The sequence below is a fragment of the Xyrauchen texanus genome, chromosome 6, assembly GCF_025860055.1.
Source record: "Xyrauchen texanus isolate HMW12.3.18 chromosome 6, RBS_HiC_50CHRs, whole genome shotgun sequence".
NCBI classification, from domain to species: domain Eukaryota; kingdom Metazoa; phylum Chordata; class Actinopteri; order Cypriniformes; family Catostomidae; genus Xyrauchen; species Xyrauchen texanus.
In genome coordinates this window covers 25,393,717-25,420,673 of record NC_068281.1, presented here as the reverse complement: position 1 = coordinate 25,420,673, position 26,957 = coordinate 25,393,717, and the positions used below count along the sequence as shown (strand labels likewise).

Sequence of the window (26,957 nt, the reverse complement as noted above, 5' to 3'; positions counted from 1 at the left end):
TTGCGATCTTTCAAACACGCAGAAAAGTGAATGAAATGGATGCTTTTTAAGGCACAGTTTGGGCGTTTACTATTTGCTTTGATCACCTCAGCACATTAGCGTATGAACAGCGCCCTCTGCCCGTGGGTGTGATCACATTAGGGATAATTAGCTGAGCCAGACAAAACTGATCATCGCTTTGTTTCATAAAGATTACATTGCAGGAGATTATTTTTGTTAAATTTGAATTGGTTTATTTGAAAGTAGATATGTTAAGCTTTCTTTAGACATATGTTTCATGTTTGTGTGATAAGTATTTGCAGAGTTTCAGTTCATTTTTGTGACTTGTTTCAGATATATGCTTGTGAACATAGAGACTGCTGTAAGCTCCCCCTTTTTATTTTCTTTATTTAACAAAAGCACAAGGTTTTGTTGTTATTGTGAGTGTACACAAATAAAAGTAGACACTTTATAGTCTCTAATGATGTCCTACATTTATCTTTATGCCCCAAAATGATAGAGTTGTTTATGTTGTTTCCGCTGTAATTATGAAAATTACAATTATGAAAAAATCCAGCAGGACACACCGGCACATCCGTTGACCCCAGAGGGTTAACATCTCTTTCGGGCCTTGTGAGCAGGATGAGTCCTCGATCAGTGCACCCTGTGCTTGGACCTCATGCTCCTCGTGACAGCACATCCCTGGCAAATTCCCCTGAGGAGGGACATCCTCTCTCAAGGACAGTGCACCATCTGGCACCCATGCCCAGACCTCTGGAACCTCCACATCTGGCCCTTGGACAGGTCGTGGAAGACCTAAGTGGCCTACCACCGGCAGTGTTAGACACGATCACTCAGTCCAGAGCTCCCTCTATGAGGCAACTTTATGCCCTGAAGTGGCGTTTGTTCGTGAGGTGGTCTTCTACCCGAGCCGAAAACCCTCAGAGATGCACACTCATGTCAGCGCTTTCTTTCCTGCAGGAGGGGCTGGAGAGGCGGCAGTCTCCCTCCACCTTGAAGGTATATATGGCCACCATAGCAGCCCACCACGACGCGGTGGGTGGATAGTCCCTAGGGAAGCATGACCTGATCATCAGGTTCCTCAGAGGTGCCCGGAGGCTGAATCCTCCTAGGCCACACCTCTTCCCCTCATGGGATCTCTCTGTGGTCCTCCTGGGCCTTCGGAGAGCCCAGTTTGAGCCGCTAGAATCAGTCAAGCTGAAAGCCCTCTCCTTGAAGATGGCCCTCCTGATTGCGCTCACCTCCTTCAAGAGGGTTGGGGACCTGCAAGCATTTTATGTCAGTGACACTTGCCTGGAGTTCGGTCCAGGAGATTCTCATGTGATCATGAGGCCCTGGCCGTTATGTGCCCAAGGTTCCCACGACCGCCTTCAGGGATCAGGTGGTGAGCCAGCAAGCGCTACCCCGGGAGGAGGCAGACCCAGGCCTGTCGGACCTACTACGGGGGCTAATATGCCCTGTACTGGGATAGGTGCTCCACAGGTGTCGGTTACTCTGATAACCCCCTGTGATTAATTTTCCACTGCAGACCCGCATCTCCCTTGGGCAGAGCTCACTCTGCCCCAGTCGCTGTGTTGTAGAGCTCCTCCCATTCGAGGCAGGACCTACCACCGCGCCTCTCCCATGTGTGGCTGATGTGCCCACGTGATGTATTTGCTACAAGTTGACCTCCACTTCGGGCAGGATGTAGTCTCTGCAGGGTCTTTGTCCCCCTGAAAGAATAGGAAAGGAAAAGAACACCTTCCCCGATGCGTATAATAGCGTTAGATGGCCCCAGCCGAATCTAATACTCTGTGGAGAGAAAACATAGAGAGAAAAGGCTGCGGCTGGCGTGACTGGCTGCTCCCATGTTAGTTATGTCAGGGTGTGGGTAACTACATAACGTCTTGTGGGGCATTGGGTGAGGTTACGTGCAGACTGATGCACCTGCTATTACGCACACAGCAGCTTGCTTGCACCTGCATCGACAGTTTGCATAACACGGTTCAGATGTTGTGCCATTTTCTCTACGGACCACTAGTGTCACTACACGTGACAGAAGAGGAACATCTCGTCCCTCTTGCCACACTGCTGTATTAGCCTCTGAAATGGCCTATGGACCTTGTCTCGGCTTCTCAGCAAAAAACCTGAATGAGTGGCTGTATTCCACTTCTTTTTATACCCGTATGTCAGGGGGAGTGGCATGCAAATTTCACTCGCCAATTCTCACTGGCCCTTTTATCAAAGTTTAGAGGTGTTTGGGGCTCTCAAAAGCGACCCCTAGTGTCACTACTTCGACACAACATCTCTTCTCTCCATCAGGGAACAGAGGTTACAACAGTAGCCAAGACAGACTCCAGTGTTTAAATCCATATCTTCATAAGCAATCGAAAAGGTTTGGGTGAGAAAGTGTTTAAATCCTTGTTAAATCCTTGTTTTACTCTAAATCTCCATTTTAACTTTCACTTTCAGATGTGAAAGTGAAACTAAACAGGCACCACATGTGAAAGTGGAGATTTAGAGTGATAAAAAAGGACTTAGATTTGTGTCTGTTTCTCACCCAAATCTATTATAGCACTTCTAAACAAATGGATTTAACCACTGGTGTCTTATGTAATTTTTTAAGCTACAAATGTCTGATCACTATTCACTTGCATTGTATGGACCTACAGAGCTGAGATATTCATCTTAACATCTTTGTTTGTGTTTTACTTAAGAGAGAAAGGCATCCACATCTGGGATGGCATGAGGCTGAGTAAATTATGATACAATTTGTATTTTTGGGTGAACTATCCCTTTATCGTTGCTCATGTTTTTGTATTGTGTTGTGTTCATGTGTATTCTGAGATGAGGCATTTGCATTCTTATACATCAGTAGACACCCAAGGGTGAGCTGACTGTTTGCAAATGGGCATTAGAGATCATTTCCATAAAATCATCAGCCCTTAGTCCCTAATCATGTTAGGGAAGCACAAACTTGCAAAATGAGAATTCTATTGAAGACTTGTTCTATTCTATTACACAAGGAGAAAAGTATATTTAATGAGTTTATTGCAACATATTAAGCATCCCTTCCTGGAGAAATGCCTATTGCATTTATAACCTATGCCTTTTGTAGGCTACTACATAAATGAAATTAAATGTAATAATAATATAATATAAAATGGCCTAAAATACACTAATGGTCTGGCGAAACCTTGTTTTAGATGAAAACAAAAAGCTATTACTTTGTATTTGATGTTTGTGGTCAAATAGAGTGACAAGTTAATGTCTTTAGATTACATGTAGCAAACAAAGGCCTCGGTAAATTAATTATACTGAACAATACATTCTTGTTTCCTTTCTATTATTATTTTTTTTTTTAATTAAGTGTTGTATGAATGGGGTTTTGTCCTTGTCTTAATTCACGAAACAATTGCACCAGTCACCTCTTTATTTATTTCTAAGATTTCGCTGAAATCATTTACTGTGAAAATATTTGCCTTGTCAGCCACAGGTTTGGGATTTTGTAGGCTACCTGTTGTCTTGAATTAATAGAAGATCTGAGGATATATTAATAATGTTCGATAAGCAATATTTGCGCATTAATTATTTCCTTGATCATAATCTGATATTGTACCAAACCTGGCGTGGCCACAGCCAAGAGAAGTCTTTCGCAATACAACGCAACTGTCCTCGACCAGCTCAGTGATACTATGAAGATCTCAAGTGGCACCTCCTCCCTCAACAGCGCGCGGACCACCTCATCTTCAACACTTGGAATAGACGGAATGGTTGCAGTAGCATCTTAACCGAGGTTTCTTTAGCGTGCGCGTAAAACCCATTAAGGACTAGATAAACTGGACAAGAATAGAGCGATGCCATCTTGTGACGAAACATCAATCCAGTTGCGAAAGGAGCAGGATGAATTTAATGCTCACCAGATTCTTGGCATACCTTCACGTTGGGCTCCAGGTCGCTCTCCAAATGTTTATTTACCCTTGTCATCTGCATCCCCAGCCTTGTCACATCCTGGCACGCATTGGACACACAGTGCGCTTGGGTGCGCTCCTGCCGACCCGTCAGCAGTCCAGGATACATGGCGCCCTCAACCGCGCCCTGGTCCACCTTCGGCAAAGTGGGAACAACTTCTTGCCGTACAACCTGAGCTTGGAAGTATTATCCCGAGAACCGCTAAATGGCGACCCGGAGTCCATGCTCAGGTGCGTGTGTCAGGATATCGTTGTTCAAGGAGTCTCCGCTGTGCTCGCGTTCCCACAGAGCCATGAGGAGCTCATACAAGTGGAGTTTATGTCCTCGTTTTTGGAAATACCTTTCATCAGCATCATTGAACAGGGCGAACCGCTTAACACACAGGTGAGATGTAAACTTGTTTTTACGTGCTATACAAGTTGATCATTTTAAATATATGATTATTATTATTATTATTATTATCGTTATCGTTTAAATTTAAAGCATTTTATAGGGACCGTAACTATTCTATAATTTCTGAGCTAATCTAGAACGCATTTAACTTTAAAAACTCTGTTTTCAGTTTCCCAACCTCATTCGTTTACCAAAGAATGCTGTTGTGGATGTCTTCGTTTTTGGTAGAGGAAAACGTCGTTCAAGTGTGGATTAGTGTCGTAAAAGTGGCAAAATCAGAAGCTTTTTATTACTATTATTATTATTATATATATATATATATATATACGAAACCGAGATAGCATGTAAGGGGCCGTTCACATCAAACGCGTGTCTGCGTGCGTCCTCTTTGACCGGTGCGACGCTATTTTCATTCTCGTGCTGGAGCGACGCGTTTTTAGACGCTGTGTCAACGTTTAAAAAGAACGTACATTTTCAAAAACACTGTGTTGCGTTGCGCTGCGTCTAGATGTTTTCTTTATTTTTTCTTACCGTAACCATCTTTTTTTACCTGTTTCTATAACCCATAAAAATCACTTTTGTTTGTGTAATGTAGTGGTTCAGTCATAATTATTATATTTTAGAAAGATAATTTAGGTTTAGCCTACTACATGACGCTTATGTAAAGTTACCAAACAAAACAGTGTGTAATGATGCAGAAAATGAGATGAGAGCTAGCAGCAAACAGTTCTGCCCACTATACTCCTATAAGAGAGGGATACATAAATTGAGAGAGAGAGGCGTGGAAAATGTGAATTTAGATTTTCTAGAGTAGCTGTGGGTTTTATTTGAGGTGTTTTTGTTTCCAAGGTTTTTAAATTAGGGATTGTACACAGAGATCCTGGTGTATTCCAGAGTAACAATCCCAATGCTGTTAGTGCTCAGGGTTAAGTTGTGTGAACTCTCATTAGTATTCTAGCAGCAAATGGAGAGGATGCCAGTCACACCAGTTGTATCAGTCTCCAGCAGTGCAGCCAGTTGTAGCGGTTTCTCCTGGCAAGGAAGCCTCAAAAGATTTCCCTCCCATCATACTCTGCCAGCATATGGACAAAGGAACAAAGGCACCCCTGATTTCACATAAAGAGGCTTGAACAGCGGGTCAGCAGAGAGACTCCACATTATAAGATGTTCCTTCATAACAGTAATATTTATTCTACATCTTATAAAGTGTCAGTCAGTCTGGCTTTTGTATCTTTAACATTTACAGGCAGCTTGCTCGAGTGATTTCATATATTGTGTTACTCTGAGCCAGATTGGAAACATAATCAGGCCCATTTCTGTGATTAATACAAATTATTCCAATTTGTTTGTGATTGCCCCATTTTGACACAGCCCCCAGGAAGCGTGAAATCATTAGTGCGCCATTTTTAGCAATCATTAGAGATCATCTTTTTCTTGACAGAGCAATGCTTGGCTCATGGCATCAAGTTGTAGTCATTAAGTTTCCAAGTTACTTTAACAAATTAAAAATAAAGATAACAGATCTAATGTTATAAATTTCCCTGGCAGTGAGAGGACAAGTACAGTATGCTCATTTATTTTCAGGCTGGAACCCCAGGATATTGCATAGACTTCATGCTGTCTGAATGCATTTAGTTTCAAAAGTAATATTCTCTATCCTGTTGGATAGCTTCCCCTTTTGGCTTTTTAAAGAAAAATAAAATAGCCATCCACTGGTGTCCTTTGCTGAACACAACTAAAGTTGCAATTTCCACCTTAGTGGTTTAAATGAAACACAGTTTCTCTCATTTCCATGAGAGAATATATTACCCCCCAGCCAATCAAACACGGGGTAGATTACTTTATTCTAAGTGTGTCTTAATTTATTTTGTTTGCTGACCAAATATTCCAGGCCTGCTTTGTCTGGAAAAATTCTTGTGCTCTTCAAAGCTTGAGTGCTCATTAACTTGTCTCCATTCTATTGAAGTACAAAGGGAAGATTAGCACATGAAAAACAAATTTTTTCCCATTGAATGAAATTACATTCTAATCCAAAGGTCTTTCTGAATTATGCCTCATTGTTAGATTACTAATAGACAACTGCTGGGAGAGTTATTAAGCTTAATGAATCCTTAACTCAAGAGATACTGCCCAAATGTTTATTTTGAGTTCACTCAGGGGCCTTAACATCCAGAGTGGAACTCCAAAATGAAACTTTTCATGTACACCTAAATGAAGATTAATTTTGGCACAAGGAATCATTATCTTGTGGATGACCTCCTCATTATAGTATTGCCATTGAAGTCTTAACTTGTAATCACAAAAAAGAATAACCTTTATTAACACATTATTGAAATCATATAGGGCTAGAATTTAGAGGACCATGACAACAGTGATGAAATCTGACAGATTACAGGATTATATAGTATTTATTAGAGGTAAGCCGATGTATTGGTTTACAATTAACTGGTGCTAGTAGTTGCTTTTTGGAACTCTGTGGCGATAGCTTTTTATTTATTTATTCCTCCATGTTACTCCGTGGCCGGTGCTGGAGGATTCTACAGTTAGAGCGGCTTGATTCTGCATTGTGGGCAAGGAGAATGTGGGAACCGGCTGAGCAGTCAATGAAACTTTTAATGACATAAATCAATTTAAATCAACTTAAACACACAGACACACACAGCAGCCGTGTGTGTGTGTGTCTCTCTCTCTTTCTCTTGAACTGGCTCCTCTGGCTCATCTTTATCCCCCTCCTGGCTAATTAGAACAATTCAGGGCCGGTCATGCGTTCTCACTGCCTGGCCATGCCCTCCTCCTCGTCGCACTCCTCCAACACCCAACTCAGGCTGGGGAATCCTCCGGCATGACGTATTACCCTCTCCTCCCTTCCTGGAGGGGAGGTGTTGCCCTTCTGACCATCCTTCAACCGGCAGGTCTTCCCTGCCTATCTAGAGCCCTGGGAGAGATGAGGGGAGAGGGAAAGAGTGAGGGGGAGAGATAGAGAGAGAGAGAGAGAGGAGATAGAGTGAAAAGCTTGCTCATTGGTTCCCAGACATGCTGTCGCCTGGTCCTCTGCCACTCCGCCGCCTTCTGGCAGACGACAGCCGCTCCTCCCTGGCGGATGGCAGCGAGTCTACTGACCACTGGTGGACATAATGTGTCTTCCCCTTCCTGGCGGACGGCAGCCGTTCCTCCGACTCCTGGCAAACGTCAGTGGCGAGGACTCCACGACAGCGCATACCTCCTCCTTCCCGGGTTTTGCCACTAATGTAATAGGTAAGGATGGGCAAGGAGTAGGTGGAAACTGGCTGAGCAGTCAACTAAATTTTTTATGACATAAATCAACTTAAACATACAGATGCACACACACAGTGGCCCTATGTGTATCTCTCTCTCTCTGTCTCTCTATCTCTCTCGAACAGGTGCCTTCGGCTCATCTTTATCCCCCTCCCGGCTGATTAGAACAATTCAGGGCTTGGCGTGCATCATTATGGTCCAGCCACGCCCTCCTCCTCAATGTTTTTATAGTGTAGAGACACATCCCACTTTGTAGACTATAATTCAAAGAATTCTAATAGATACATTATTAGAACTCACTTGTAAAATAGAATGATGTCATATTTATTATTTAAATTAAATGTTGAAGAAAATCTGCTTTTCTGCCAACTGAAAAAAATGTCTTCATGCGGTAACATCTAAATTAACTGCTTTGATTAAAGTAAAAAAAACTGAATTTAACATCTCTGAATCAACCTGAATGCATTAGGTTACACCAACAAAACTCATTTTAAAGGGGTCACAACATACTGTTTTTTTTTTAAAATAATTTTATTATCTTCCCTGAGATCCACTTAAATAGGTCCACTTATAATGTTAGTAAAGTTTTTTTTGCACCATAATAATTTTCACCCTGTCTCTGGCCCTCTGTCTGAAACACTTGGTTTTGGCCTCAGCATTTCCTTTAAACCTCAAAGTTAACACCCACTGTTCTGATTGGCTTACATCATGCAGCCCCTCAAATAAAGCCATATTTGAAACTCAATCGGAAGAGAATGAATAAGCTTCCTTTTAAGCTTCAAGTGCATTTTAATTTATAAAACTGCATTTCAGGTTTAACACGTAATTTGTACCCAACACATTTCATCTGAATGGATCAAACTGTTCACTCAAGCACAGCAACAAACAAACAGTCATGACATTTTAAATATTTGTGAATGAAACTGTTTACTCAGGGGTCCCAGTTCCTTTGCAAAGCTTGAATCATATTGTGACTGGTTCACAAGCAATCCATGCAGATATATGCTCTTAAAACATGGCGCACATCGCCGGAAACGCATTGAAATAATCAGAGACATCCATCTAGTGCATGTGTACAAAAGACTAACAATTAAAAATAGCACAGATGGGTGCATAAATGGTCCAGGGTACCTTAAAAAGAGCAAGACTTCAAACATCATGATGAAGCAGGATAGGAGTCTACTTTTTTATAATTCTATCTTGACATTGCATCTTTTAAAAGTGGTGCAAAATGCATGATAATGGTCAAAGCCGTTCATCTAGTTCCTGTTTATGTAGAAAACATTTAAATCCAGATTACATAAAGGTGTCCTGTGTAAGTTTTATTTGGTGTAGGTCAGTTTACCATTACAGGCTCTCTCTCCTCTTCACCGGGCAGGGCCAAGGGTGCGACATTGTAAAAGTGGGCATTTATGTCTTGCTGTATTAGAGTCCAAATTCCAAATGAGCCGTTTCAACATCCTGTTTTAAATACAATCTCTTTTTATTGTGGAAGTTTTCACTTTTAAAACTTACAGTATGTTTTTATAATTCAATGACCTCTTATCTATCAAAATATCAAGGAAAATGTGATTCCTCATGACATTACTCCTTTAAGGGGTTAGGTCAGGTAGAAATAGCAGGTAACAATAGCAGGTTACCACTTTATAAAGTGACTGTTATTTACATATTAGCTGTATCTGAAAATCCATACTTTTCTACTATTTAGTATGTCAAAAGCAGAATGCCAATGGAGTAGTACGTCCGAATCCTCAGTTTTCACAAAACAGTTAATGAGAAACACCCGGATTTCTGGCAAGATTCTGGAGTGAGGATTGACTGTACAATTTACAATACCATAATCCCTTGGAAGCTGAGGTGACATCACGTTCAAAATGCTGGTGTTACAAAGTTCTTAAACTCTCTGAAGGAGGCGGGAGCTGGGCAAACATCCATCAGAAGATACTTTATTGTCAGCATTTTTCAGTGTAACAAAACATTCAACACCACTGCTTTTCAGTGGTGTTGAATGAAATTCACATTAATGGGGTGCTTTTCAGCTCCACACAGACACACAGTGGAGTGGAGAAGCTGCCCTTTCGGCTGTCCCAGTTCCGGATGGTTTTCCCCACCTCCGGGAAGCAGGAACAGCTCTAGGGGAGGGAGAGGGGGATGGAGGAGCGAGATAAAACTTGTCAGCTCTCGAACACACCGCTCACTTGGTCCTCAGCCAGCTGGATCACCTTCGTCGGCAACGCCAGGCAATGGCACTGGACTTGCTCAGACATCCCTTTCAGTAGCCTGCTGACAAACCGCTCAAGTATCACCAGATCGTGTATCCTCGGCGCCGCGAGTCAGATGGCTTTTTTCAACTGTAAGAAAAAATATATATTCCAAGAAAGTTGTTCCTTGTGCTTAAACAGGGCTTGTTTAACAAAACCAGACTAGATTATTTTCGCAGTTGTTGTTATTACGTCATATATTCGGTTCACGGGGAATCATACTCTATTGAATCATACTCTATCCAGAATCTATTCATACTACTCACATGCATACCTACAGCACATACTGTTTTACCAGCTGAGAAGTGCTTCCTCCATCAAATACAACACATTCTCTGACAGTACGGAATTTTGGATGCGGGGATCCAGTATAAAACTGCACAGTGGATGTAATTCACACATCAAAACAAAAACAAAAATTGCCCAAAAAATATACATTTCTGAAAACACTTAATAGTCACCGAGGTGGTCTATGCTCTATTGCTCTATCTCCCATTCTCAGTACATTGCCATGCATATATGTTCGCAAGTCTCCACCTGTTCCCAGCTCAAACAATGCTGATCATCATTGTATTGCTGCTGTGATTGTCTGCAGCCTGGATCACTCCATTATAGAGGCTGAGCATGTAAATAAAGCGTGAAATACCTGGAGGAGATGGTCTGTAATTTCACACATGTGCAAGGCTGAGATAAGAGCATATGGGCCACTGGAGTCTGTGACAAGGAGGTAGTAAAAGAAGGGGTGTGCCAGCCAGGTGAGGGAGAATGTGCTTTGAGCAGTGCTCATGGGGTCAGGATGTCTCCGTATTGCCAGGCACCTAGCTTTATAGCACCCTAGGACATTTAAACGTTTTAATACAGCTGTGTATGTGGTCTAATACCTTCTGGATTTCGGATAATGCCCATATGCTATAAGCCGAGAATGCTCTGACCCATCAAAACTAATTGAACGGATGTTTTGGGAAGCTTTGAGTTGGTGTACGTTTGGTAATGACTCGTTTTTTCTCTATTTTGATGCACCTGCAAAAAGATGACGGCTTAATTAAATCTGAAAGTCCATTTCAAGTGGCACAGCTCAGATTTAAACTTCCCCGAGGCACTTGAAACGTATACCTTTTTTCCACCTATAATGTGTGTGTTTGAAATTCAGCCCTCTGTCTGACTAGGGTGAGTTTTAAAGTTGTGGCTGATCTCTTAATATAATGTAATATGACACGAGTTTTCACACCGCTTCAATCTCACTTCTGACTCAATATGACCGAGTCCAACTGATCCATCACACTGGCACTCATTCATGTCACTGCAGAAATTATTAATTGTCTTTATTTTGGCAGTTGGCAGCACTATGGTGGGCACATAGGTGACCAGGGTGCATCTTGAGTCCTTAATTCTCATTTTGTTATGGAATTATTATTATTTGCAATGTCCTAATAGTTTTTGCGATAAATCCAGTCCTCATAGCACAACAAAGAGAATCATGTTTATCTTTTTTATCTATTAGATTCTACAGAACTTTTACTTTTTTAAATAAATTATCCTTTGAACAATTCACTCAGTAGATTGGAATTAGCTGAAGCCTATATCTAAATCTGCAATCTCATAGCATCTCTGATTGCTTTGATGGTTGAGCTGGTGGGAAACACACACACAAACACACACACACACAAACACACACACACAGAGAGAGAGAGAGAGAGAGAGAGAGAGAGAGAGAGAGAGAGTGAGAGTCTATTTTAGAGTATCTAAGGGGAGCCACAAAAATAATCTAAAGCATCTAATTATGTTGTTATAGCTATAAAGCTAAGGGTGAACGTGCTTTTTCTGTGATAAGTCCTAATCTCTGTAACAGTCTCCCTAACCATGTGAGGTCAGCTTCATCATTAGCCATTTTTAAATATTCTTTAAAAACATATTTATATTCTGTAGCTTTTGAATATATCATTGAATAGTTTGAAATAGATAAATCTATTCATTTTGTTAGTTTGATCTGTAAAGCACTTTGGGTCAACTGCTGATGTTCTGATTTAAATGTGCTCTATAAATAAAGTTTGACTTGACTTGACTATAGGACACGTGAGAGATTTGCATAAGTGGGTATTAATGCACTATTGATAGTCCTCATGCAAAGTTCCCTCTGTGTGTCAAAGTCCCTCTATAATTAACATCTGCCTCTTTCATCATTTATTTCCATTACTTATGTCTTATCTCTTTTACTCTTTTTTTAACTCCCTTAGTCAGCATGTATGTTCAATTAGCATCCCCACTTTTTTTAAGTGATAAAAAAAGACTTTGACTGGATAAGAATGCAGGAGATTTGACAAGTGTTCTCATGGTGCATCATGTGTGAAGCATGCACAGGCAACTTTGGTATTATGCTTATTACTGACTGTACATTCACTTTAAGTACTCTGCACTTCTGAACAGAGCAAAGACTCTCCCCCGTCTGCAAAAACATGTTTTGGCTTCGGTTAAGCTGCAATAAAGGAATTTTACTTTCTGTCTATAATATTTAACTCTCATGTTGATTCATAAAATACACACATGTACTCCTGTCTTTTGACACTAACAGCATGTTAAAGGCATAGTTCACCTAAAAATGAAAATTATGTCATCATTTAAGCACCCTCATATTGTTCCAAACCCACAAAACTTTCTTTCTTTTCAAGGAGAGGTAAGAAAGAACGGCAGTCACCATTCATTTTAAATAGTAATTTGTAGTTGTTTACCTTTGAGTAACTAAGCCTAGATGACAGAATTTTCAGATTAAAGCAAATAATCTGTTAAAGGTGTGACTTCATTGGACTGACCAGATTTAGACATGTGAATGTGTTAGTTTTGCTACAGTGGTTTACACTTTAGACTTTTTAATCTACAATAATTGTGCAGCTGTTGGTGAACAATCTGACGTTTTTTTCTTGCTCAGAAAAAAGACAATTATTTCTTAAGTATTTATACTGTAACAGTCATAAAAGCTTTTACTGTTTGTAATGCCAGATGCAAACCAATACAATTCTAAGTTAACTAAGCTGTTTAAAACAGTGAAAGCCCATCTGCTTTGATGCAGCAGTAAAACTTCACTGTCTCACAGCCTCACCAACAGATTCATTAATATCATTTTTAACTCATTCTGTTAGCTGAAAATTCATTTCCTAGTTTTGTAATGTGCCTCAAGGTGGGTCAAGCTTTGAATGTTTTTGCAGTTACAGTGAAATTAGGAGTTTGTTGCTGAACAAGTAACAGGGGATATGCAAAGACAGCCGTGTGGAAGTGTTTATTCAGCTCTGTCAGTCTCACTTGCGGTCGGCTGTGTGCTGCTGATGATTGCACACATTGTGCTGAATTACTATTGAGCCTCCCTGCACCTTTTAGCAATAAATGCACATTGCTTGGCAATCAGAATTCTTGTTAACTTTCATTTTTTCTTTTCATTTGCCTCTTGCCGTTTCAAAAGAATCTGTAAACATGGCCTGCATTGCCTTGACACATATATCCAATAACATTATTTTATCACCGTATGGACGACTTGAAGGACCGAGAGGGAACAGACGTCAACTGCCTTTTTCTGTTTACAGCTTCACCTTTGAATCCAAAATCCCCACGACACGTTGAAAAATCACTCATCATTAATAATAAATCAGAGGGTTTAGATGCTCTGCAGGATAATACAGGACCTTGACAGTTAAAAATTTGGCTTAAGAAATGGGGGATTCGTTGCCTGGGTAGCTCAGCGAGTATTGATGCTGACTACCACCCCTGGAATTGTGAGTTTGAATCCAGGGTGTACTGAGTGACTCCAGCCAGGTCTCCAAAGCAACCAAATTGGTCCGGTTGCTAGTGTAGTGGGACAAACAGTGAGCATTGCACAGTTATTTTTTTTAATTATTGTACCACAACGCTGGGTGCATTGGTTGTCCAATCATAGGCCTTTAGGGATGCTATAAAATAGAACTGTAGGGCACTGCTTGTGTGTCAGAGCACTGCTTGTGCGTCACTGCCTGAGGACTGGCCATTCTGGTTTTGATCCCTTCCGCTTTGGAGGTATGTTTGTTTGGCTAACTAGCTAACTCTAATATGCTTTGTTGAGGTAACCGGTTTGTTTACTTTGTCGATTAGCTTCGGTACGGACTGTTTAAAGCTGTGGTCAGCTGGCGGCTGTCATTCCCTCCATGATCACCCCTCAACATTCTCCCTTCAGCATCCATCCTCCGCTGCTGAGTTTTATTGGCGTATTGATGCCTTTTTGTTATTCGCGAAGGTGTGATTTGTATCTACAGTTGGAGCTACAACATGAAGGTATGTGGAACTATCGCTATTTAGGCATATTTTAAAATAGTTATGTTGTAAACAATCCTTTTGTTTACATTGTAGGAAGAACAATTGGGGTTTCAGTAGGAAACCTCTTGCTGCTTGATCCAGCGGGGCAACGTTCTCCGATGCTGCTGCTTTGTTTGTAGATGTTTATCTTTATTTTGTGTATCTTTATTTTTTTGTATCTTTATTTGTGGGTTTTGTCTTTATTTGTTTGGTTGCATTATGTAGCCTTGAGCTATTTTGAGTAGTATTTTTGTTTCATCTAACCTCTTCTCTGGCTCTGTGTGAATTTGAGTATGTGAATCACCGCCATTCAAGTGCTATATTTATGGGCCGGTGAGGTTAATCTATTGTGTTGATCTGCTCATAGAGAGTTGGTTAACATACAAACCGATGTGTCATGTCACCATTTCCCTGTCTAACAACTGCTACCACTGTGTTTTTCATGATTTTATGAATTATTATTTGTGGTTAACTTTTGTTTCAGTTTACAGGAACCGAGACCCAGGGCAGGCAGCTAGCTAGCCGTGTGGTGGGGGGACTTCTGTCACTGAGTTACGTGTGTTCGTGCTTGACTTCATTGGTGTGCTGATGTGTGCTTGGTGAGATTCGTGCATTGGGTGGTAAGATTTAATGATAGGAGCCTTGGGCTCGTCAGCTAGCCTACCTGCCACTGGTAAGCCTCTGTCTCTTGTTTTGTAGTGTTTGTGTTCATGTGTGCAATTTCTGCCTGGTCATACAGCCTTATACATGTTTTAAAGTTACTGCTTGATAATTGTAGTAAATAAAGATTTTGTATTTTTGGTATCCACGTCTTGGGTCCTTTTGTTGAAACAAATGAACCTGTGTGCCCTTTATGGGTGATTTAATTCAATATTAATATGTCCCTGTTTAACAGGGTGGCGTAATCAGCTATACTAGTTTTGTCCTGCTTTCCCCAATGCCACGTCACACTAGGAAGGGTAGAGTCACGTGGTGTAATCTCCTCGTGGTCGTGATTAGTGGTCCTCGCTCTCAATGGGGAATGTGGTAAGTTGTGCGGAGAGTAGCATGAGCCTCCACATAGGGAGTCTCCGTGGTGTCATGCACAATGAGCCACGTGATAAGATGCACGGATTGAGAGTCTCAGAAGCGGAGGCAACTGAGACTTGTCCTCCACGCAGATTGTGGTGAGCAACCACGCCACCACGAGAACCTACTAAGTAGTGGGAATTGGGCATTCCAAATTGGGAGATGAGGGGTTAAAATAGGGGAAAAAATAAATGGGGGATTCCTTTTCCACAGAAAAGTGTTCCTTTTTATGTTCTTTGCATGACAGGCTCCAATCATCTACATTCACAGTTGTCACAAACATTAGTCGCAGCTACTGTAGAAAAAGACATTAAGATGGTATATGTAGTTTGTTTTTGTGTAAAGATTACCTGTATAATCTGGTGATTTTCATAATCAAAATAAATGTTTTTGGTGATTTAGACAAAATAATGCATTTAGAGACTGACTTCATATTTATTCTGGATGCATACTGCAATGTGAATTTTCCATTCATACCCTTAACTTTCCAACCTGGTCTCATAGAATCATGTTATGACTAAATTTTGTGGCTCTGTGGCGCTATCCAAACATTGCTGTTTGTTTGGAAATGATGTCAACCAATGGCTTGAGTTTCTGTTTGTTTGACCATCTGTTTGTTTGACCATTGTCAGATGAGGGGAAACCTGTTTGAAATCAGTCATATTTGTGCAATACTATTGCTAATGGCAACAAAAAAAATTACACACATTAGCTTTAAGTTTTGAAGACTGACTAAGACGTACTAAAATAACACTAGCTATATCTCTACCTCATTTTATTCCAAATGATAAACCTTCTCCGGAAATCCTTCCTATTGGCCTGATCTTCCCTCAGAGCAGCATACGTGTCAAATCACCAATATCCTAGAAAGCCTCAATCTTGTAGCTGGATTCCAGACCAACCCCACAATCTCCTCTCAGACATCCTGTCCTGGGGTTGTGCTGTGTTTGTTCTCTGCCCAAAGCCATCAACTAGAGGCCTTTATCTCAGCTCAGCCTGATAAATTTACCCCCACCAGCAGACTTTGTTTTTTGGAATCCCAACCTCCTGGGGGGATTCAGGCCTGCTGTGTTCATAGATTGATTCCAAAACGTTATTCTTTCTAAGCAGAGATCATGTAAATGTCAACCAAAACTTGAAAAAGGAAAATTGATCCAAGCATGAAATCATCATTTTCTGCAAAGCACTGACCAATAGTCTTTAGATTAGGAGAACATCTATGGACAACCGAGAGGTGCTGCTGCTTTATCCAAACTTAGGAATAGGACAAGGAGCTTAAGAGTAGCAGTTGTAAACCTAAAGCCATAAAGCTAGATTTCTCTGAAATTCGGTCTGTGGATAGTTATTCATACGACAAAGATATGAAAGCACAAGAAACAAATCCTTATTAAATCCTCTCACTTTATAATTGGCTTTTGAAAACACTTTACCTGCATGCATAGCCATTACCAAAAATGAAGCCTCTTTATTTTGTTTATGTCATAATTTCTTAGCGACACCATCAACTTACATTTAGCCTTTGCTATCTTTGGTCAGGCTGCAAAGGGTTACCCTGAAGTTAATTAAAGCTAATTATTTGTTAATTATTAATAGATAATTAATCACTGCTCTTTCATAATTCTTGGGACAAATTACGTGTCATGCATCATATATGAGGATCCTTTTTCAAGACCACCGTGGCGCAGCCTACCTCAACCTTTTGCCGACCTGACTTTGAATCAGATAGCATATTTCACTGCATAAAGTACTGCATAAAGATTACTCTTTACTTGTGATGTCCTTTGTACATTTAAAATACTATCAGTCAACATTATGAGAGCAGCTTTGCATATAAAAACTTCTGGATAAGGCAGAGCAGAGCAGGCTGCACATGCTAGGCTGTATATAGAGAGGATTTCAGGGCGTTTCAGGATGAGTGTGGAAGGCAGCTTTCTCTACCTGATGCTTTTCTTGCTAAATGAGCTAAAATAAGTGCATGTACTGTATGCCTCATGGAAGAAATGCTAATAAACTTCTTAGTGATCAGAAAGTTTAATGCAGCTATTTACATTAAAGAGGATTTTTAACCCTCTCCACCAAGTGGAAGATCAGGATTGAGAGCAGGATGTTGGTTTGAACAGATTTTAATTTTGAGTCCAAATTTAAAGGTTTAGGGTAGCTCACAAAAAAATGTACATGTTGTTTCAAACCTGTATGACTTTCTTCTGTGGAACATAAAAGGATGTTTGGAAGAATGTTTGCCTCATTTTTTCTATTTAATGAATGCGAATGGTGACTGAGACTGAACATTAGGCCTAACGTCTCATTTTGTGTTCCATGTAAGGATTATAGCCATATGGGATTGAAACAAAATGAGGAAGAATAAATTATGTGTAATGAATTTAAATTTTTGGTAAACTGTCCCTTTAATGGACAAGGTGTTTTGTCTTTCCTCTTTAGCTCATTGATTTCGGTAGAGATGTCCAAGGCCACATGGAAGCCAGTTAATCTATGTCTATTCCTCTCTGAGTCTGAGGTCTCCTCTGGCCATCGGGGAACTAATAGCATTCAAACACCAGTTACAGTTAAACAGAAAAGTTCATGTCAACCTCTTCTTATCAGGCTTACATGACAAAAGTAAATTATGCAGGCACTGTTTGGATGTGCAGCAGGAACAAGTAATTCAATTTTAAGATGTTTTTAGATAATTATTTAGATAACTCATCCAAAGGTGTCTAATTATTAATGAAGATAATAAGATGTGAATTTTAACTTCTGATATTTGAGTTGAACTTTTAGTGTCTTTAACTATTGCATTTATAAGATAAGAACTAAAAATAAAAGTACAATACAATTATATTGTAACCTTTTTTCCATTAATTTAGTTTAGTTTAAATACTTTCTCCTATCCCACTTTAATGTGCAGAGACTGATCTCACAAACAGTATTTACACTGATTTTGTGGAACTTTCAAAACATAGATTTGCTTTCTTGTACAGTCTTTTAGGCTCAAACAATGGTTGATTGTTGTGGTAGTGTAGTAGTGTTTAGGCTCAAACAATGAGTTGTGGTAGTGTAGTAGTGTGTTGATTTCAACAGAAAAATTTGGTGTTGGGCTTACAAGGCCCTGGGTTCGAGTCCCACATGGGTTGATCACATTCTCCTTCTTTCTCACTCCACTTTCCTATCAGTGCTGTAATATTCTATTTAATAAAAATAGGACTAACTGTTTTACCAAACAATGGAAGAATAATTATTTTTGCCATTCTGTTTGGTGCCATTTCACAGCGAATTGGCAACCATAGGTCGAAAGTTGTGATGCTGATATCATTCTGTGCTTACTGAAATTCGAACCACTGCCACGAGTGGACAAATCCGGTAATGTTGCTGAATGTATGGACACGTTTGAGCTCAGCCTAGCCTCAGTCTACATATCGCAGCAGTTTTCTAGTGTAATAAACACTAGAGGCACAACAATGTGTTTTATTCACTTTCATACGAATCATGAGTAAAATGGAAGATTTTTCTTATTTTTCACTCTATAACTCACACAATGTTATCTTATGACATCGAAACACTTTTTTTTACTTATTTACTGTAACGCATTATTTGAAAGACGATATATTTTAAGGCTTGCATTGCATAACCACTACATTTACAACCTTATTCCAGCATGACTAAGTTGTACAGTAGCTTAACTGACAGAGCATTGGACTTTGCAACACGTGGGTCTAAATGTGAGCTGCAAGTGCCACAGAAGTGCCATAAAATGACATGGTTGCTTCTGGCATTGGGTTTTTTTTTATCTCACATTTGCTTATTGGACACTTTCATTAAGGTTTAGGTGTAGGGTTTAGGGTAGCAATGTCTGTTTTATTTAAAATAAAAGAAAAACAGATGAGGTTTTAAAGATAATGCTCTATCATCTCACATTTGCTTTTCATGACAATATTGGTTAGGTTTAGGCTTAAGGATTAGGTAGGTTTTGTTCTTTTAAAACTTCATGGAGCATTAACCACAAAACCTTATCTTTTTGGAAGGATATTTAAAGTAACTTGCTTTTGGTGCCCCTCAGTGGGCATTTCACCTCAAAACTGCAGATGTCATGAGCCACATAGTTTTATTATGCAAAATATTACCACAGTCACTTAACTTTCTTAAGATCATGCTGCGTGAGCTCCAGTTTGTGAAATGTCTGCAGAGTGGGTCCAAAAATAGTTGTAAATTGTGAAATACTGTCAACGGGAATGCATATTGTATTAACCATACAAACTTACCCAAACCTCAACCCTAAACCTAACATCAGTGGAGTAAAAAATGTAATCTTAGAGGAAAATGCAACCTCTGAATCAATCTTATCATGGATTAGGTGAAAGCGATTACTTCCTTGTTTCCATGGGAACAAAACCTATGTCTATGAGGCTGCTCCAGCAATGCGCTCTCAGCAGTGCAACAGGAAAAGGTAAAAGGATTTGAATTGATGCAAAAATGTCTGATGGATGATGGCACTTGCCAGGAATTTGGCAGAATAGGGTCAATTTCATGATACTGGAATATTTGGTAGCCGATTTCCCTGTGTGATCATTGTGTAATTACACACTTCACCTTTCAAATTAAATCAAAGCGCATAGGACTGAACCTTGTATCAATGACCCAGACCAATAAGAGTCACTGAGAGCGCAACCCTGCTTTACCATCCTTATGCAAGGCAATAAACCCCATGGGACTGTCCCTCCAATTAGAGTTATGTAACTTACTTTGCATGAAAAGCCACTGCAAATGTGTATGCATAAAATAAATGTATTTTCAAGTTCAGTTTAAAATTCCCAAGCAGGCAGCCATGTATATTTTCCTTGCCTGCATAGCGAGTTTGCATTTAATGAAAAAATAATAGATGAAGCTTTAGAATAGTAAACACTTTTTCTGGAGTGCCCAAATAATGTCAAACTAATGTCTAAATATTTGGTTATTCGTGTATCATGTCTGACAGCTTTTGCACCTTCATCAGAATTATACACCTGGCCCCCTGGCACAAAGTTTCACTGGATGTTTAAGGATTTGGACAGAATTATTTGGTAAAACACCTCATCCATAATCTCACATGTCCCAAAATCATTTTCAAATATTACTTAAGCATCCAGCTGGAGTCCACCATGCTACTCATAAGGCCTAATGTGAGAGATCATTCCTATTATATAGTATAAAATATATTTAGCTTTCAAAGCTCCAGACATCTCATTACGGGGCTGTTTTCTATCCTATGTTGTTGTGAATTCATGAGCTCTCCTCTCACTCAAGAAAACGGGACATTTTTGCAGCATGGCACTGTGGAACAAACAAACATTTGGAAATGTTATCAAGTGTAATAACAGGTCAGAGTCCAGGCAGCTAACATTTAATTTCACATGAACTCCATTCTACTTTGGACACAACTGAGCACAGCAGTACACATGGGACAGTGATATAGTGATATGCTCAAAATGTAACCAGCAGCAGTAAAAGAAATAACCCTCACTTTCCACCCTCAGAGAGGAAAAACAATCACAGTTTGGTGCAAAAGACCCACACTGGCAGCTCCTAAAAGAGCTGAGCTTTTTGTTTCTTGATTTAGGTTTCATCATTTTACCACATAAAGTTCTGATTGTGGTGTGAAATATGCACAGTTAAGATAAGAAAATCAGAGTGCAGCTTTTGTCACAAATCATTTTTACAGTTCAGATCTCAGCGCAAAGAATTAATTAAATTATCCAGTTTTTCTTTTCTTTGTTGCTTTCTATTATTACCAGATTAGTGAATGTAAAGCAGAGAAACATGGACTTTATTGGTAACTTAATTTTGATGGACACCTCTACACTTATCTGATCTTGTTTAAGTGAGCCTCACGAACAGACTCACGGTGCCACATATTTGCTAATCTAAGCTTAAGCCTAATGATGTAGCTAACTGAATACAGAGGGGATGCCACTCAATATATGGCAGGTTGAGCGAGTATTTAAGAATCACGTTCACACCACACGAACACATTATGAAGGATGATAGCTGTGCTGTTCACACATGCTCATTTACATGCTATTTCTATTTTTTCCCCCTTTAAGTATGTAAAAATTATATGAATAGTATATATACAAGAGCATGAATCACTTCTCAGGTCATAATGCCTCAAACAATTCATATGTATACTGATACATTCCATAAATCACTTCTTTATTCCCACATGATCCTCTTTATATTTCAATCAGTCCCCTAGAGACAGCCTCATTTTGATTCCGTAATTAGACATTTGGTGTTTTGAAATTATTAAAATGTGATTGTAAATATTTGCTGATTCCCACAGTGGTCTGTCTTATTTAGCTTACTGTCATTCCTAATAGAGAAGAAATTGTATTGATGTACCTTTCACTTACATTTTTCTCTCTGCCATCTCATTTATTTCTTCAAAACATTCACAGTCCGATTTTATTTTTATATCATTCACTAGAATAGCAGTTTTCTTCACAGCATTAAAGCACGTTCGCACAGCATTGTGGCATTGTAAAGATTATTAATTATGGAGTTATAAAAACAACGGTGTATCAGAAGCCTGTTTTGTGCTAAATTAAATGGGAATGAAATGAAACAGACCAAAATTTTCAAAATTACTTACTGTATGAATACAAAGTTGCCATACAAGCTCATCACCTATCGGAGCAGACATCAAATTTAACAAGTCTGGTTGGGGAAGATAAACTCATTTCCAATTCCTCAGCTCAATTATGGTTTGTTTAGGCATCAGGTGCTGGTGCAATGTGAGAGTGACAGATAGATTTAGCACATTCTATCTCTACACCTGCACAATAATTGGATGGCAAAATTACTCGCAAAGCCTGCAAGTTGCTATATTAGCTATTTATAAAATGTTACTCCGTTGCATTGGGAGCATTTATGAGATGTCAGTTAAAAAATAATACACATTTATTTGGCCTTAGTTGTTAAAACATATTCTGAAAATTGCTTGCGGGGTGTGGAAAAGTCATAAAGGAAACAGACATATTTAGCAGAACCCTCCCAATTGTTTTAGGTAGACAGCAAATCAAACTATTCATGCTGCTCTGATTGTCTGACCATCAGGCAGTGGATCCATTCAGACATGGGAAGTGTTTCTACAGGGTGCAGCTGTTGTTTGGGGTAGCAGGTGTTTTCAAATCGATTGATCAATGAGGTGCCTCAAAGCTCAAAGTCTGCATTGACATATAGGGCATTTGTTTGTTTGTTTGCTTGTTTTTATTCACCTGGCAATGCTTGGATATACTGGTAAATAAAAAATAAGCTTGTTACAGTTCTCACTTCTTATCTGAGCTAAAATACATACACAGCACCACCTTAGACCCCTTTGGTCCATTTCTCTTTTTTAAAAAACAACCTTTTTTTCTATAAACCAAAAGCCCACACTTTTTTATCTTTTATCTTCATCACATCTGTTTGGTTTGGCATTGCTGCATTGATTTGTCAGAGAGTGAGTACTAATTTGTGGATGGGTTGTGCCATGAGTAATGGTGAAAGTCACTGGGACACATGTCAGACTTACTATGCAGGCAATAATGTTATTCCAGTCACACAGGTTTTAGCTTTGCGTAGGGGCTCCACTTAAGCGCCGTGGACCCGTGCTGTGTGCTCACAGCCCCCCACCAGGTTCAAACACTCCCTCTGGCCCTCAGAACATCGAGCATCCCATAATTCTCTCACAGCACATTCATGCACGCCCCCTGTCAGTACCCATCAAAAACAACCAAGTGTCCTCATAGACATGACCAGGAACCATTCCAGATCTATGAGAGAACTTTCGGCCTGATTATGTATATTTGTCATTCAGGTGATTCAAATGATATCTCCATTTGGGCAGACATTGTTTGAAAAGGAATGTTGTATTGATATGGGGTCAAAATAAGTTCAGAGTGAGTAAAATATGTCTTTCTTAGCATATGAGGCAGCTTGGGGAGTCCAGAGATCCCTACATCCTTCTTTTCCTTATTCAAACTTAAGAGTCATTAGGGAATGCAATATGTGTTTGCAGCCTGAGGCAATCTTTATTTAACGGCAGGGTTTTGTTTTAATGAGGCTGTGAAAACAGTAATAGACCTAAGTCAGTGAGACGCCATATTGAATTTTACGTGAAAGAAAACAAAACACGTGTCCCATACTATGCACTTACATTATGCAGTATGCACTCGGCCATCTACTGTATGAATTTTCAAAGTGAAGTATTGTCTCAGATAGAACACTAAAGGGGGTCAAACACTGGACACGTCTGGCAGATGACAAGGCGCGTTCTAATATTCAAAACAAAAGTTCTCTATGAAAGTATGCACACCAAGGGTGTCTGTCGGTGTCGCACCGCTACGACTCTGGAGGCTGCTCAAATTCCTGCCACATCGCAGAGCACAAATTGCATAGTTGTCCATTAAATTTGACTCAAATAATGATCAAAGTACATACATTATTTACTGTAGACATTTCTGGATGATATATTGTGTTATATGTTTCTATTATATATCCTCCACAATGTATTTTCAGTTGGAAGTACAGTATGTCTTTTTGTGGTTTGGCAGCTTGAATGAAACCTTCAAGGCTGAATACAGAGAAATTGCATAATAAATGTTTAGTTTACACAGTTACACCTGTTTAATACAATAACCTACAAACTCATCAAGATGACTTTGTTCATTCTTGAAAACGTACATAAATCTTTTTTTAACTTTTGTGTGTATGGTGACTATTCACAACTTTGGACTGCCACCTGCACCGCATCGACCTGTACTGTCCTAGCCGCGATGCAACGCTTCTCATCCATTGTGCGAAGGAATGCGCTGGATGTGAAAGGAGACCACTGATTTTCAATGAGTGTTGGCGACTTTGGGTGAAATGAGCGACAGCGACTGTTGGTTATACATTAAATGTATTAAAGGTACAGTTTTAGAGGCTAACAAACATATATATGTATGTTCTGTATGTTCTCTGGGTCCAGAATCGATTCCATCTGCAGATGATGACACGTACGCCCCCCTCAGGACTGACGGAGCTGCTGTTAGCTGTGTTGCTGAAAAGGGGCTGGCAGGGCGGGGCGGCCACTCTTTGTCCAGGAAGTGGGAACACAGGAATGCTAGAAGAACTGGAACAGAGGGGTCGTCTGGGCCTGGATGGAGCACACTGGCACCTTTGGGAGACTCTCAACTTGTCCAGAATAGAAACTAGAGCCACAGAGGAGGGAGAGGAGAAAGGGAGGGAGCAGAAGGTGATGGAGCTCCTCTCTCAGCTTCTCAGCAGGACTCCTTCTGCTCCGGCCTCTTCCGTGGTGCTTTTCGGCTCTGACCCAGAATGTACGGCCACTGTGTTGCGTAGTGCCCATGAGTTGAGCTTTGGGTTGCCCCCAATACACTGGATAATGGGATACCCACTTAGTCTGGATTCTCTACACTCCATTGGCTCCCCCCTAGGTCTTCTGGCTTATGGTGAGGTGAATCGCAAGCCCCTAAACTTCTACATAAGGGATACTCTGCAGCTGATTGGCAGGGCTGTGTATGCTGCTACAATGGTGAGACCGGACCTGGCACTTATACAGAATATGGTCAACTGCTTCGATAAGCCCAATAAACATGAGCTGCCTTCCTCTGGACAGTATCTTGCCCGGTAAGCATGCTTTTTGTGTAAAATATTCCAGTGTAAGGGGTCGTTCACACAGCTAAATAGAGCGCAATGGAATTAAACAGAAGGGGTGTATATAGGCATATTAAATCCCATACACCTTTGCTAATAAAGACACTTGAAGTGCTTGTCTATGTGTAAATAGATTCATCTGACTGGTTCATTGTATTAAAATTGACATTGATGCTCTCCGCTAATGCTGCGAGATGCTGAATAAACTGTGAGATGTGCCTTAACGGCCTTCTGTATTTTTACTAAGACCAAAAATGTAATAGTAATTGTAAGTAGCAATGCCACAAATTTAAGTACATTTTTCAATAGCATGACAACAGCTGAGCTATTTGTGAAATAGTGTAGCATTTCCAGTAACAAGCATTGTTTTCCAACAAGTAGTGGTGTAGCGTGACAAAAACTTGCATTGCTGTTGTTTAAGTCTCATTATCACTAAATGTCTTCATTTTGCAGAGGTAGGGTACTCCCCATTAACCATTTTCCATTCCATCTATAACTGATTAGTTTCAAATTTGTATGTAGTCATAAAGGGACCACACACCTTCAAGCCCAGGTATTCACAGTGGAGCTGGAGATAGCAGGGGAATCGGATGTTAGATAAGGATACAACTATCCAAGGCCTTATTTCTTGAAATTTATGACTCTCAAAGATTCAAATATCATACACAACTGTGTGCAGGCTATGCAAACAGACAATCAAAGCACAGTATGTGTCCAAGACATCAAGCATTAATTTAAAGATAGAGTATGCAGACTTCTGTTGGGAAAGATATTTTGAGTATCACTGTATCACTGGTAATGGTATTTATTATTTGAAATGTTTTTCATATTATAGATATTTATCCCAATTTTTGGTAATATAGTAAATAAATGTTTTTTTTTAACGTAGCTTTGTTTCTTAGCAGCTTGTATTGTAGCTTACTACTTCAGCAATATAAATAATTTTTATTTATTACCTTTTATTTATTTATTATTACTATTTATTTCAGAAGTGTTGCTTGATTTTAACTTAACTGTTTTAATTATAAGTGGATTGTAGCTTGGAAAGCTAACTTAAAAGTGAATTCCCCAACACTTGTGCATGTGCTGATAATATTAAAATCTGATTATATTTGTACTTCATAATTACTAATTCATTTGCTAGCTGCAAATGTGGTCCAGTCATTTCAACCTTTAAATTCACTTTTGGCCATATATGGGTAGATATATTTAGCACATTTTTACATTAAGTTTATTATTATAAGGTAGTAAATATTCACAAGGGAAAATGGCTGAATTAGTATTCCAGTCACTTGTATTAAGTTACAGGAATATTCTTTCTTGGCCACAGCATGGTTGCATATTTTGAAGTTATTATTCGTATGGAGCCATTGGAGAATTTAAAATGTGATTATATGACTATGGGGCATTTTATATACATATATATACCTCCTTAATCAAAACAATATCCCTGTGTGGATTTACATAAACCGTCAAGTTAGCAATGATGTATATTCTCAGAAGTATGGAAATAATTTATTCATGCTACTTGTCTGCCCCACTCTGTGGTGTGGAATTCCATAGAAAAGACAAATCACAAATGAGATCTGTTTCCAGACATGGGGACTTGTGACTTGGTGACTTGGACTCGAGTCGACTCGAGTCGCTATTTTTATGACTTGTGACTTGACTTGACAAAAAATAAAATACTTGAGACTTGACTCGGACTTGGAAGTTAAAGACTCGGGACTTGACTTGACAGACGAAGACTTGAATGACTTGAGTGTTAATCACATCATGTTTTCAGTTTGAATATAAAATATATAAATTATTTTAAAAAATAAAGTTGATCCAGCTGGAGCGCAGGCTGAGAATAGTTTTGTCATGACTGGATCACGACACTATAGGCTATCATCAGCCATGCCCTCTCGTACCTTACGCACACCACGCCCACTTAGATCAGATAACACATCAACATGTCAGCCGGAGGGGTAACGTTACCGAGGGTCATCGTTTTCGGCTTCAAAAATGATTATCAAGATGGTA

The 26,957-nt window shown here is 39.7% G+C and overlaps 1 protein-coding gene across 1 annotated transcript in view; it reads left to right on the top strand.

Moving 5' to 3' along the window:
* Nucleotides 1–3,802: 3,802 nt before the first annotated feature.
* Nucleotides 3,803–26,957, top strand: part of LOC127644758 (glutamate receptor ionotropic, NMDA 3B-like) — a 58,187-nt gene continuing 35,032 nt past the window's right edge. Inside the window, exons 1-2 of the mRNA XM_052128126.1 lie at nucleotides 3,803–4,335; nucleotides 24,244–24,905. Of these exons, the coding sequence (XP_051984086.1) occupies nucleotides 3,883–4,335; nucleotides 24,244–24,905 (1,115 nt within the window). The 5' untranslated portion in view covers nucleotides 3,803–3,882. The remainder of the gene's footprint in view (nucleotides 4,336–24,243; nucleotides 24,906–26,957) is intronic.